Source organism: Corvus kubaryi, unplaced genomic scaffold (assembly GCF_017639235.1).
Source record: "Corvus kubaryi isolate FWS band 111438036 unplaced genomic scaffold, C.kubaryi_AGA036_p1.0 37397, whole genome shotgun sequence".
NCBI lineage: Eukaryota > Metazoa > Chordata > Aves > Passeriformes > Corvidae > Corvus > Corvus kubaryi.
Window position 1 is genome coordinate 20,325,817 of NW_024581136.1, and position 14,063 is coordinate 20,339,879.

General features: G+C 47.2%; 1 protein-coding gene across 10 annotated transcripts in view; it reads left to right on the forward strand.

The window, feature by feature from the left end:
- The window catches only part of VEPH1 (ventricular zone expressed PH domain containing 1), a 60,623-nt gene that overhangs the window by 27,453 nt on the left and 19,107 nt on the right, over positions 1 to 14,063 (forward strand). For 8 of the 10 annotated variants that reach the window (XM_042042264.1, XM_042042265.1, XM_042042267.1 and 5 more), the window contains 5 exons: positions 123 to 289; positions 1,379 to 1,588; positions 5,342 to 5,562; positions 10,295 to 10,504; positions 11,485 to 11,879. In XM_042042264.1, the coding sequence (XP_041898198.1) occupies positions 123 to 289; positions 1,379 to 1,588; positions 5,342 to 5,562; positions 10,295 to 10,504; positions 11,485 to 11,879 (1,203 nt within the window). Of the gene's footprint in view, positions 1 to 122; positions 290 to 1,378; positions 1,589 to 5,341; positions 5,563 to 10,294; positions 10,505 to 11,484; positions 11,880 to 14,063 lie in introns of those variants that run through there. The other 2 variants (XM_042042271.1, XM_042042272.1) reach the window with 2 other exon arrangements.

A 14,063-nucleotide genomic window follows, 5' to 3' on the forward strand; every position in this document is an offset into this window, starting at 1 on the left:
CCAACCCAAACCGTTCTGTGACTGTTCTAGCCGGTGTCTCCAGGGGTGTGCTGGTGTTGTGGGGCTCTCTCCAGTGCTGGGCATTGCCTGACAGCTGGTCCCTGTCCCTGCTGTGTCCCCAGGGAACTCGATGCTGCTCCGCGTGCTGCCCGCGCTCTACGAGAAGCGGCCGCAGCCGATCCACGCCTGCCTGCGGGAGCTGGTGGCACCCATGGCCCAGCTGGACCCGGCCGAGCAGCTCCACCTCCTCAGGCTCCTGCACACCGTGGCCAGGAAGAGAGAACTGGGGGTAAACCACACTGGGAATATCTCCCTGCTCAACGCTGCCCCTCCTTTTGAGGGGTTTGTGTTTCACAGGCTTGGTGAGGGAGGAATCCCACAACATGCAGGGCAGTGCCTTCCTACGCTAATTCCCTGTAAATGCTTTAACCCCATTCCAAGTTTTCCACCTAGTCGTAAGGAGAACAGAACAATGACTCTGCTGGACCAAAAGGTTTGGGTTAAACCATTTGTCTCCAATGTTTTTGGCTCTTCCTCTGTCAGCTGAGTGTGAATTCCCATAACTGTGTTTCTGTTGGAGTACATGAACTGTATTAAAATCCATGTCAAAGACAATTAAAATGATTTAGGAACTGATGAGAACTGGTAATCCTCAAAAATAAAGAACAGAAGAACAGGTTGTTTTATGCCCCGTGTCTGTGTCTGAGTGTCTTTTCCACAGATGCAGCATTTTCCCTGAATCCAAGGTGCATTTGTGTGCCTGTGTTTACCCTGCATTAATCCCTCGGTGGGGACTTGTACACACTGCATCCAGTTTGGCAGATGGCTCCAAGGACTACACCCTCAGCCTCCTGAAACTGGGTTCTTACAAGAAATGACAACTTACCTACAGCACATTTGTTATGCAAGGGGCAATGGTCTTGCCCCTTGTTTTTCCCTCTGTTCCAGCTCCTGACCTTGTCACATTGTTTAGTTTCTGGTGGAACTCAAAAATTTCTACAAGTACTTTAATTTACTGTGTCATTGAGGAAGGCTGAGTCTTACATTATTTTCATCAATAAAATATAGACTGGCCTAGAGCAAGGAAAATATTTGGTAAAGGGGGTTTTTTGGTCTTCTTTTATTTTTTAATTGGGCATTTCCTTATTTATGCATAACTGCCATATCTTAAAGCAGAGCTTACCCTTATTCCATATGTTCAGTTGAACTTGGATTGACCTCAGCAACAGCTCCATGCAAAGGTCACCAAGGGTGGAAAATTCTTCTATTAACTCAAAGTCTAGTGGTTTATTTTTATCACTCTGCTGGTTGTGTCTCCTCTGGTTATGTATGTTCACAATTCAAAATAGGGTTTCACTTTGTTTCTGATTTTTAACAGGTGCTGAAGGAGTGTTTGCCATTTTTATTTGGACACCTGAGAGACCCCAACTACAGTGAAGTGGTTCTAAACATCCTTCTGGAAATATCCAGCTATGAACCTGCAGCCTTGGCCCCTTTCCTTCCCACGCTGAGGGAAATTGGGGAGAGTTTTCCCACTTTGATTGGGCAGATGGCAAAGATCTTCGGAGCTGTTGGACATCTTGATGAGGTAAGGTGGGATACAAAAGGGCTTGGTTGGGTTTGGGGTTGGGTTGGTTTGGGTTGCTTTTAATCCTGTATAAAATAATACATCCACGTATTTCTTTCTTCACAAGTAACCAGACTGCCCTGCCACAGAATCATGGAATGGTTTGGGTTGGGAGGGACCTTAAAGACCATCTTATTCCAGTCCTTCCCCCTCTGGCATTTAATTTGGGTGTGTATTGGCTGGGCCTTGGGTGTCTGAGCGCTGGGGGTGCAGCACAGGAAGACACCATCCTTGCTGTTTCTACTGATCTGGAGCTTTGTATTAATGTAAAATTAAATTTATCTCAGAAGAATCAAAACCAGATTTGGTTTGGCTTTGTAATTCTTATTTCTGTTGTGTGGGAAGAGGAGCCAAAATCCCATTGAGGCCCTGGGAGCCAAATGAAGTTTGTTGTTCTCTCCTTGTTTACTTCCATCCCCCAGCAAGTTTTACTTTTGTAAGATCTGCAGGTGACCACATTTAATTCTGCATTTTGTACTTGAGAGTCAGCATTTTCTAGAAGCTTTACAGTTGCTAACCAGCCAATCCTCAGCTGAGCACAGCTGGGCTCAGAACCGAAGGATTTAATTCGGATTCTGTTTTGGGGTGTTGAACCAGCTCTCCCCATCTGGGTGTCTCTGAGGCTCTGTTTCCGCTGAGTTCTGCTACTTCAAAGGGGCTGAATTTATTTATTTTGCCTTTTGTTGCTGTGATTGTTTTATACCAATACCAAGAATAAGCGAGGAACCAAGTGGCCCTGTTGGATTTCATGTAGTGCTGGAACTTACAGGCTACACAAAGTTTACAAAGACAGGATTCCAAGAATATTTTCTCCTTATATTTTTAACCTGTTGGTTTATGTGGCTACACCAATCTACTGAGTGGAGCACACACAGCCTGCACTAAACAATTAATCTCCAATCTCCCTGGAGTAAGTGTTGAGTGGCTGGCACTGTGTCCCATGTCATGAGTCTGATTTTTTGGGAAGCTGCTGACTCAGCAGCATCCCAGCCCATGGGGAGGACACATTTGTCATTTGTTTGCTGTGTTTGTCGCTGGTGTCCGGGGACCCTGCGCTCCAGATTCACAAACAGGGATGAAAACAGCACGCAAAGGGCGGCAGAGGTGAATGTTCCAGCAGGAGATCAACGGCTCCTCTCTTGCTTTGCTCTCTAGAAAGTGTGAATAATTCTGAATTATGGAAGATCTTAAAATAACAGAGTGGTTTGGGTTGGAAGGGGCCTTAAAGCTCATCCCATTCCCCTGCCATGGGCAGGGACACCTTCCACTATCCCAGGTTGCTCCAAGCCCCGTCCAACTTGGCCTTGGAAAAAGAATCATCTCACCTGAAAGGAGAAAGAAATGCCTCCATGGCTGATTCTTGAGCATAAGTGAGCTCATGGAATCGTAAAATCTCCCAGGCTGGAAAAGATCTCCAAGACCATCAAGTCCAACCATCAACCCATGTGTGCCTCTGATGGTCTCATCTCACAGCCCCCCGTGTCAAGGCCTTCCCAAAACCCTCCCTCATCACTTCTCCCCCTCTTCCCTTTCCTGTCACGGAGCCGTGCCATGGATATGCTGCCACTTCTCAGATGGGAATCAGCATCCCCGTCCCGGCCAAGCAAAACACGCGGGGAAGGAAACTTCAATGGCAGTGCTGGAATTTTATTTGTTGATGTTTTATTTCACTGGAAGGCTTGCCTGGGGAAAAGAGGTGACAAGGATTGAAGCTTGGCCCTTGACGGGCGGGAGTGCGGATCTGAGCAGCAAATCCTTGCTGGCTCCTAGAAGCAGCCTCTTGTGCTTCCAGGGACGCCAGGAGAGAGGAGAGCTCTGGGTTTGAAAGGTTGCCCCGTGTTTACACACACCACTTCTGTTGGTGTCAGCAACACTCTCGGCAGGCAAGCTGAAATCAGAGCTTGTCCCTTAACTGTAAATTTGTGTAAAGAAAAAACCATCTTGGGGCTCAGGGAAATTGGACACTTAATTTTTTTCCCTATGTTTTGAACCACGTGGGAGCTGGAGTTATTCCTGAAAGCCTTGGGATCTTTTAGTAGCCTCCTGAACCTGTTTTTAAGGAAAAAGCACAGCACTTTGCCACACATCATTGCTTGTGCTTTAGCTCTTCACCTTCTGGCAGATGTAATCCCATAAAATGCAAGGGCTGCTTATGAGAAAATACACGAATCCATCCAATAGGCACTGTTGAAATAACAAGGGGCTATGTGCATCCAAATAGGCTTTGTGAAGCATTTTGGGTAGGAATTGTGGCAGGGATAACGGCTGCTTTCATGTTGAGCTATTTTGCTGTAATTTTGTTTTGTATAACAGTTACATATTATATTACTCAGGCGAGTTTATTGTTCTTTTACCTCACTCCAGGCGAGTAGCAGCATTTCAGCATGGCTGGAGACTCTCCAGCTGGATCAAAGTGACAGGAAAATGGTCAAAACTGCTCCTCCATTTAGTCTGCTGCACAGTTTGTTTAGAAAACAAAAATGTGTTTTAAATGTTAATTGAGCCTGTGTTTATCTCTTGGAGGAAGGATCAGCTTTCAAATAAATGAGTGACTGTGCACCAAAAAGTCAACCTCGTTCAAGCCATTGAGGAAAAAGCTCCTTCGTCACATCAGCCCAGCCCAGGGTGTAGCTGGAGTTTTCCCCATATGGCTGAAGGGAAGCAACTGGTCTGATCCACTGTTCCCATTTATCTCTGTCATGGCACAATGCAGCAGAGCTGCTTTTCCTTCAGTTACATTGACTTGCTCTTCACAAAAAGCCTTGCCCGTGATGCTCAGGCCATGTCCTGCCAAAGTCTCCTGGGTATTTTTATGGCCCAGCTGGATTTGGAATCAAACTTCCAGCAGTTTTTGCTCTCTGGTTACGAGGTCCCAGAAGAGAGGAGGAAATAGGGCTGGGGCCCTGCAGAGCCTAGAGCACGTGCATGGCACATGAGCTCCCTGCTGGCCCTTGGGAAGAAGAAAACTGTTTATTTTTGCCTTTGTTTGTGTTTCAGCACAGGCGCTGAAATCCAAACTTCTCCCAGTTTCTGTATCCATCTGCTGAGCACCAAGTGGGCTTCCTGAGTGGGGCCATGCCCAGTTACCCCAGTGAAGGATCTGATGGGAGTTCCTGAGTTAGTGGCTGGGTTTTCCACTGCTTTTCCCACTTGGGTATTTGTAGGACTGTGGAATCCAATCTAATTAGGACAACTGTAACAGAGGAACCCTGATCTGGAGATGTTCAGCTCCAGGCTGGATGTTCTGCATTCCTGGAGGTGTTGATGGGGCTTGGAGCAACCTGGCCTATGGAAGGTGTCCCTGCCCATGGCAGGGGTGGGACTGGGTGATCTCTAAGGTCCCTTCCAAACCATTCTCTGGTTTTATGAAGTAGCTGAGCCAGGTGCAGGGAGCCAGGGAGCTCAGTGCTGCTGGGGCCCTGATCACTGAGCCAGGCTGATCTAGCAACCCAGAACAATATAGGGTCCTTAAAGAGCCTTCAGGGATCTGGCTCGAGACAAGATGTCCTGAGTTAGGCTGGGTTAGGTAACACCAAGAGGAACAAAAGTCACTTCAGTGTAACCACAAATAGATGAGGCAGCTGCCTCTTTGTCATCCTGGGGCAGCCACTCTTCCCCAGGGACAGTGACTCAGTCCCAGCACACAAACCCCTCACAGCAGCAAACAATGAATTCCTGTGTTCACCGCTGTTCTTATCTCCTCACGCTGCCCAGGAGCGAGCCAGGACGTCCCTGCTGTATCTGGTGAACCAGCTGGCCAACATGGAGCACTCCTTTCACCACATCCTTCTGCTGGAGATCAAGAGCCTCACCGACACCTTCTCGAGCATTCTGGGCTCCCAGAGCAGGGACATTTATCGCATGAGCAACAGCTTCTCTGCCATCGCCAAGCTGCTCGTGCGGCAGCTCGACACCGACGGCGCGGCAGGAGCCAGGTACTGTGGGTCTGACAGAGCCTCAGCCCTCTCCAGGGCCCTGTGAGGCAGCGAAATTCCTGTTAAATATATTCCCATTGCCATGAAGAAAGCCATGACCCAGATAAGTAGACTTAAGCAAGCTAAAAAGCCTCAGTTAAAAATAAATCAGTGAAGTCAGGCCTCACAATTATCATCGAGTTTGTTCCAGAAAATGCCCACTGAGGGTGGTGAGAACAATGGCTGGCGGAGCTCCCTGGTGAAAATTTGCCTAAGAAAAGTCTGAAAAAGATTTCTGAAGCATCCAGAGCGAGATGTTCTGCTCACTCAGCTGCTTCTGACTGTGCATACTGAAGTTAAAGCGTAGTGGTGTTCGTCACGGTGAGGATAGAAGTGTTATTTAAATACATGGTGGCAGCCACTTCTAATTAGTGAGAGACTTCTAATTAGAGTTGTGTGTACTGCAATAGGTCAGGGGGGCACAGAGGAATAGTGATTCTTTGAAAAAATGGAACACAGATGTCAGAAAACTCCTAAAGGTGAAGGACAGCGCTAGAGCCAGCCTGGGAGCGGTGGAGCCAAAACATTGAGGTCAGTGGAGAGACAATTAATTGGTGTCCTGGAGAGAGGTAAAACTGAAAAAGGAGAGGAGCCCAGATAGAGCCCCTCATCTGACTACAAGGCTGTGAGAAATGTCCAAGCTTCACCTGGTGGCAGAACCTCAGCAGAAACCAGCCCTTGGCATTCACAACCCATCGTGGTCCCTCCATTTATGGCTGAAAAGTTACTTTATTTGTTAAAATACTGTGATATTCCTATTCCTTATTGTATTCTGTGCGTAACGTTTATCTCTAGAGCTGCTAAAAATACCCAGTTAAAAACAAGAAAAGGTTTTCATCAAAATCTTGCTGCTTCCCCGTTTCTCTAAAATTCCTTTGTTAAGGACTGACTGAAGAGCAGAAGCTTCATTGTCTGTGTGAGTGTGGTCACAGATTATTTTCTCTCTCTGCTCCTTGATTTTATTTATTTCTTTATTTCTTTTAAATTTCATTCCCTTCCTAGCCCTGTGTGCCTTTGTTATCTCAACATGGCTGTCAGAGATCACAGCAAAATACTGATTTTTCAGTTTTTAGCTATTTGGTGTTACATTTCAGGCCTGTGTCAAGCAGAGTATCAGCTAAATCAGACAAGGCTGAACCAGAGTTCTCTGCTGATTTAAGCTGAGTTGATTCTGACTCGTGCTTGGGAAGTGGGACCAGTCGAGATGTGAACATGGAAGTGCCCTCCCAGCTCTGGAGCTGCTGCAGTCACTGAGCTGCAGTGGTTTCTAAAGAGCACCAACCCAGAGTGTTTGTGCTGTGAAAGGAAAACAGGATTTTAATCTGTGTGCCTGGATTATAACCATTCCTTCCAAAACTCGTGTGTTTACACAAGGAGAAGCTGATTTCTTCCGAGCCATGGCTGGCCTGGCGTTGTTTGACACAGGGAATTTTACATGCAGGGACTGGGGAGCATAATTAAAACCAGGCTATGCTCTGCTGCTCCTTACTGTCCCAAAATTGCAAGTTACTCTGTCCCAGAGGGGCTTTTAAAGAACATATATGGGGTTTTAATGGACTTGTCCAGCCTAGAGGTACAGTGTAGTCAATTAAAGGGAAAGAAAGCTTCAAAGTCCTTGTTCTGGGCAAGAACTGAGCACAACAGGCTGCACCAGTGCTGCTCCTCAGTGCTGTGGCTGCTTGGAATTGTCTTTTACACTGAGGAAGGAGGGATTTAGGTTAAGTACAAGGAAGTTCTTCACTCAGAGGGTGGGGAGGCCCTGGCACAGAGAGGCTGTGGCTGCCCCTGGATCCCTGGCAGTGTCCAAGGCCAGGCTGGATGGGCTTGGAGCACCCTGGGGTAGTGGAAGGTGTCCCTGCCCATGGCAGGGGGTTGGAATGGGATGGGCTTTAAGGTCCCTTCAACCCAAACCAGTCTGGGATTCTGCTGACAATTCCATTATTTTTTCCTCACCGCTTGCCCTCTTCAAACTTTCTTGTCCATCCTGTTTGAGGAGGTGATTTTCTCTCCCTTAACAAACCACAAGCACCCGATCCATCATTGGGGCGTCCATATGCACGGAGGTGAAGCCCAGGCCACAATCCCAGGTGTACTTTCATCAACCTCCCCTTGGGATGTTCTTTTTCCCACTGTGAGCACCCCGCTGGTGATGTGCTGATGGTGCTGCTGCTCTGGAGAAATGTCCTTTACACTGAGACATTGAGGTGCACTTGTCCAGAGGATTTAAAAGGATGAAGCCATCACAGCCCAGCACTGTCTTTGTTGTTATGGTTTCTCCATGAGCTCGTGCATCCTTCTCCTCTTGCAGCCAGCTTTGGTGTAAACTGATCCTGCTCCACAGCCTCAGCAATGGCCCAGTGCCTCTTGCCAAGACTGCAGACAGTGGTTGGTCTGAGTGGAGCTGGAAGGGGGGCCCAGCAGGAAGGGCTGCCAGGCATCCCAGTGGGGTGGGATGGAGCCCTCACTGAGGGTTTTGTGTGGGGTTTGTGCTTTTGGCTTCCCAAGAAACTGATGTGAGCACAAGGCTGGTGCACAGGAGAGCTCGTGGTGCCCAGGGATGGGCATTTGGAGTTCCTCTGCTTCCCACTTGGAAATCCTGGCACCAGCAGGGCAAAAATGAGATGGTGGCTTGAGGAGCCCACCCTTCACACCCTAGGAGTGACTTTTTTCTGCTCTACATATGGAAAATGGGATTAATCTGCATTTCTTTTCTAAGCATAATGATTTTATGGTTCTTTAGGAGAAGTATTCCCTTGTATTCCCTTCACAAAGCCACGGGAGCTCAACAGGAGAATGCTGGACAAAGAGGTGCTGTTTGAAACACAATTTTTAATTCCAAACATTCACCAAGGCTCCCTGGTTGGGGTCTGTCACTGCCACAGCCCATCAGTCCATCAATCCCCTCTCTGTGTCCCAAGGCTTTGCCCGTATTTACACAGGTAACAGAAGTTTTCCTTAGAGCTGAGCTCCCACAAAGGGAGCAGTGTTGGGAGCTGTGGTGGAGGGACTGCTTTCCAATAAATTAAATCTCGTCCTACATCCCCAGAAAGATTTGTTAGGAAAGGTCACATCAAGGCTCTTTATTACAGAATATTTTTCAAGTGCTCCTCAGTGTTAATATATTATGAGATCTTGCTTAAATTAAAAACAAAGCAAGACAAAACTTGCCAGCTCCCCTGAGAAAAATCCTGAACTGCCTTTATCAAAACAAGTGGAAAAGTGCATTTTGTGATGCCGTGTTTCTGGTTGTTTTTTAAAAACCTGGCTTTTTACAACTGGTAATCTGCAGTTTGGGGAGTTTTTAATGGGCTTCCCCACTGCGAGCGTGACTTGTGAGACTCTGCTGCTTTGGAAGGGCTGTGTTAAACCCCTCACTTGTGGTTTTATGTATCCATGTTTTACAGATTTAGCTATTCAGATGTTTGTTCATCAGGGGAAAAAAAAGAAAGTCAAACAAAGAAATGGTCAGAAGCAAAACAAATTTGTTTTAGAGCTGTGGGCAGAGTTTAAAAAGTAAATACTGTCCAATCCCCCTTGATTCTCCAAGAGATTCCTGGTTGCTTTGTGCTGCCTCCGTGATTTTTTGTGCCAGTTACTCCCGAGTTGCAGGAGTGAGATGGGAGCCTGCACATCATCCCAGCAGGAGAGGGAGAGGGGAAGGAGCAATGATGCACCTCCTGGGAAATCCAGTCCTGCTGCTGCTGCAGCATCTTCAAGGCAGGGTAAAGATGCTCAAAATTCAGGTTTTGGGCAAATGAACACATATTGAGAGGAGCTGAGTCTCTCTGCAGGCTCTGAGAGATGAAGGAACCCAGAAAAAGCCATTTTCAAATCTGTTTGAGGGAATCCAGCACATTCTTACCAGCAGTGTCTTTTCCCAGCAGATTTCTTTTTGTCCTGTAAGATCAACAGCTTCCCTTCAATTTATGTGAAAGTTACCTTTGGATTTTGCATTTAAAAGTTATGTATTGTGGCTACCCATCCCTGGCAGTGTCCCAGGCCAGGCTGGACATTGGAGCTTGGAGCAGCCTGGGATAGGGGAAGGTGTCCCTGCCCGTGGCAGGGGTGGCACTGGAGGGGCTTTAAGGTCTTTTCCAACCAAACCATTCCAAGGTTCCACCATTCTGTGATTTTAAGACTAACATAACAAATCCAAAAGAAAACTGCTTGTCCTGCAGTCCTACAGGTTCATTTTAACTCTTCATTTTCTCTTTGCTGAACTGGAGTCACATTGCTCAGAACTTTTCCCGAGTTTTAAAAGATTTTTTTCTTTCTCAGAGTGCAATAATTCAGTAAGAACTGCATGTACTTTGGTCAAAGCTTTAAAACCACAGAATTCTATAAAGTCTGCAAATAGCTTGACTTTTGCCTTGTGAGAATAATGCAATAAGTCAGTGTTTAGCAATTTTGAGAGAGTGGTTTGAGTTCAGATGAAAAAATTTTGCCTATCACGGAAAGAGTTGTGATTTGCTTGTGCTTGGCAGTTTCTAATCCAGGGCTGTCAGAGGTGTTCAGTGTTTCTGATCCATCAGAGACATTGATCTAGAATATGTTCCTGGAAATAATCTCAGGGAATCTCTGTTTAAACATAATTATTTTACCAGATCCAAAGGACAAGTCCCAGGCAGAAACACAGCATCAGCACCATGAACAAAATGTGCCAGGGTTAAACCTCTGCTTTCTGCTTCCTCAGGATGGAAAACGACCCTGAGGCAGAATGTCCTGTACCACTGGATGATTTAAAATCTGTGATGAATGACAATGAAGAAGATGAAAAGCTCCAAGTTAAAATCCAGGCTTTTGAAGAGAAAATAAATGTGGACAACAGCACCCCTGGCTCGGTGAGGAGATACAGCCTGGGCCAGGTCTCTAAAGAAGAAAGGAAGGATATGAGGTTTAACAGGTATGGCTCTGGAAAATGTGTGAGGGGCTCAGGGAGATCAATTTTGTCATAAAGCTTTATCCAAACATGGAGGGTTTGGTCTGCTCATGCAATACCCACAGGCAGCATCAGCCTAATTTTAACCAGTTTTTGCATCCATTAACTTAAAGGCCACATAAAATCTTTCTGAATCCCAGAATGGTTTGGGTTGGAAGAGACCTCAAAGCCCATCCAGTGCCACCCCTGCCCTGGGCAGGGACACCTCCCACTGTCCCAGGCTGCTCCAAGCCCCAATGTCCAGCCTGGCCTTGGGCACTGCCAGGGATCCAGGGGCAGCCCCAGCTGCTCTGGGGAACCCATTTAATCTCTCTGTGCCCTAAGGCAGCACAAGGGGCAGGAAAATAACTGCATTGAGATATCACGGAAAGGAAGGTACCACGAGCTTTTTTGGGGTTTTATCACTAACAGTATTTATCAATGACAGCAATGTGACCCACAGGGTCCTCAGGCTGTCCCTGCCCCACAGCTCCACACAGAGCTCTGCTCTTCCTGCTCCAGGATTTGCCTTTCCAGGCACTTCTGCCCTCTGTGCTCCCACAGAGGCTCCCCTCCATCCCCAGCACACGGATCCAGGGCAGGAGGAGCTGGAGGCTGGGGCCTGCTTCAGTGCAGTGCTGGTTGGCATTTTTATGATGTGACTGATAAAGCAGCCACGCCACTCCTGGGGTTATAAGATCCTTGCAGAGGGGCTGCCTCGCTCCCCCCGTGGCAGATGTTGGGATATGTGGATATCATTTGGATATTATTTCATTTCACTTGCTTATTAAAGCTGTGGCTTGAGCTTGGCTTTTGAAATGCAGATTTCCCAGAAGGTTCTTGCCCCTGGCTCGGTGAGCCCCACACTCAGCTCTCTGAGGCAGCTGCACAGAGCACATTTTGGGGGGATCTTTGTGCCCTGCATCTATTCCAAACCCTTTCTCCCTTCCTTCCTCCCCCTGCAGGTCCAAGAGCCTGGCCCTGCACACGCTCCGGATGAAGGGGGCGAGCTCGGAGGGGGGGCCGGACGAGGAGAACGGAGAGATCCCTGCTGGCATCTCCTTCTCTGAGATCTACCTCAGCCAGGACCATGACAAAGGGCCTTTCGGGGTCCCCCCCGAAGCAGCACACGTGGGGAACTCCCTGGTTCCACACCAAAGTGCTGATTACCTGCCAGCAGCTGATCTGCCAGAACCGACCCTGGGAAAGGCTGTGGAAGGAAGGGCAGAGGCAGCCACGGGCCCTGTGGAATACCAGGACAAGCTGTACCTGCACTTGAAGGAAAACCTGGGGAAAGTGAAAGAATATGTGATGGAGATGGGGAGGAGAATCCCCATCCCTGAGCAGTGTGTGATTGAAGGTAAGCGGGATGAGCCTTTCCAAGGGCTTCAGCAGCCCACCCAGACTGCCCTTGATGCCTTTTCCTCGTCTTAAAATCAAGAGTCAAACATGGTTAGAAGGAGGAAAGGGATTTTACCTTGGTATTTATTGTAAGGAACCTTAGGTGCACACGTCCAGGTCATATGCACCAAGATGCAGCCCACCGAGTGTGTGTGTCTCCCCCCAACTTCGGGTATAACATTATAGGTGTTACTAATTAGCAGATCTATCAAAGATTCCCCAATGAGAGGCTCAAGTGAGCTCCCGTCCCCAAGGAACCTTCCCCTGGATGGTTCTATCTTGGTTTACAGAATGTGTTCTGGAGAGGACCTTGGGGTCTGGGGCACAATGATCCCCAGCTACGAAGCTTCTAAAATGTTGAGTCTCTCAGCTTGACGAACAAGGCCAAGAATGTAGGCAAAAAGCACTGAGAATACAGAAGTTGTAAAAAAGGTAAAACAGGGGTATAAAAGAAAAGGCAAAAAATCTTCATGGCATCACCCTCAGGGCTTGGGCAAAGGGGAGCAAAGGCCCCCAGCACATCCCCCACGGGCAGGGAGGAACATCAGCTTTAGAAAACAACGTCTTTCCCAAATGGAATCTTATGAAACCTTCCAGGATTCATTTCCTTCAGGGTCACTCTGCATCCCTCACCTCTCCCAGACTGCTGTGAAGGCTCATGTGAAGATTTCCTTTTGGGTGCCATAGAGAATGAACCCTGAGGGGTGGCAGAGCCTCTGGGCAGGGCAGGGCAGGGGGACATTGCCAGCTCCAGGCTGGAGTTATGGAGCTGGACATCAGGGATCGATGTGTGCTGGACAGTCCACGTGCCGTGGGCCCTGTGCTGATCCCTGAGGCTCCTGCTGGTTGGTTTGGGGCAGATCTGGGTCTCCTTCCTCATTATCATGTTATTAAATTAGCTGCATTGTGACAGTGCAGGTCAGGACCCTCACATTCGTACCACAAAACTCCCTGAGGGCACAGCAGGGTCAGATCCCTGGTGGGATGGGTTGGATCCCATCTCACCAATCCCTGGGGTGCTTTAATGTTTTCTGCTTTCATCCCAGGTGGGTCTGTGATCTGCTTCTCTTTGAAGTGAATACTTTGGGCTGGGTTGGGCTGGGTTGGGTTGGGTTGGGTTGGGAGTCTCCTGCTTATTCCCTTTGAGGTGAATTTGGGTGCATCCAACCCCTCACTGGCAGCCATGAGCTGTTCACAGCCCAAACCTTCCCTGGGCCATGTTGATCCCAAATAGCAGCTGCCTCAATATATTTAATTTAACTTAATTTAATTTAATTTATTAAATTTTCAGTCACTTCAAACATCACCTTCTAACGTCACTTTAGCTCCAACAGGTATCAACTGAAGTTGATAAAAGATTTATTTCTTTCCTTTCTCAGTGGTCAAGAAGTAGAAAAGCAGTTTCCACTCAAAAAAGGAATATAATTCCTTCTCTATATATATTTTAAAGGCTTATGCTTCTGAAGAATCTCCTAAATACCTTAAATTCCAAGTTTAGTAGTTGAAATAGTTATTTGGTAGAATTAAGGATAAAACTTGTGTTCCATAAAATTCCAGTGAAAACATGAGAGTGAACAATGTGGCTTTTGAAGTGCTGAGTGCTCTGACCCCGCGTTAATGAAATCCCATATATTGAATATTTTTAAATGTATTGCTCAGTTTCCTTTCTGCAATACCTATTATGATACATCCCAGGCATATGACTACTTCTAAATTCATTCAAACTATTGTAATTTCCTGAAAACCCTCAACTAGCATTCCTAGGGAAATTCCTTGAGCAGGGACACATGTGCAGAGCAGAGATTTATGGGACTCGTTCAAAATCTGTCGAAGAAATGCAGCCCAGCTCATTCCACAGGGGACAGCTCTGTTAATATTTCAGATATTGCAGAAACCTCTCCAAAAACCTGCAGTTATTGCACTTCAGAGGGCTCCAAACTCTAACAGGGCCCACTCAAAGGCATGTTTTACATTTCACCAACGTGCTCAGAAGAAAAAACAAAATTAGAAAATATTAATGAACATAGTTGGCTGGTTCTGTGTTGGCTGTGTGGGAGTCTGAACTGGAAATGTAATATGTAAGACGTGGAAGATATGAAAAGATAGGAGCTTCAGAGCAACCCCTCACGACACAGAGTATTTG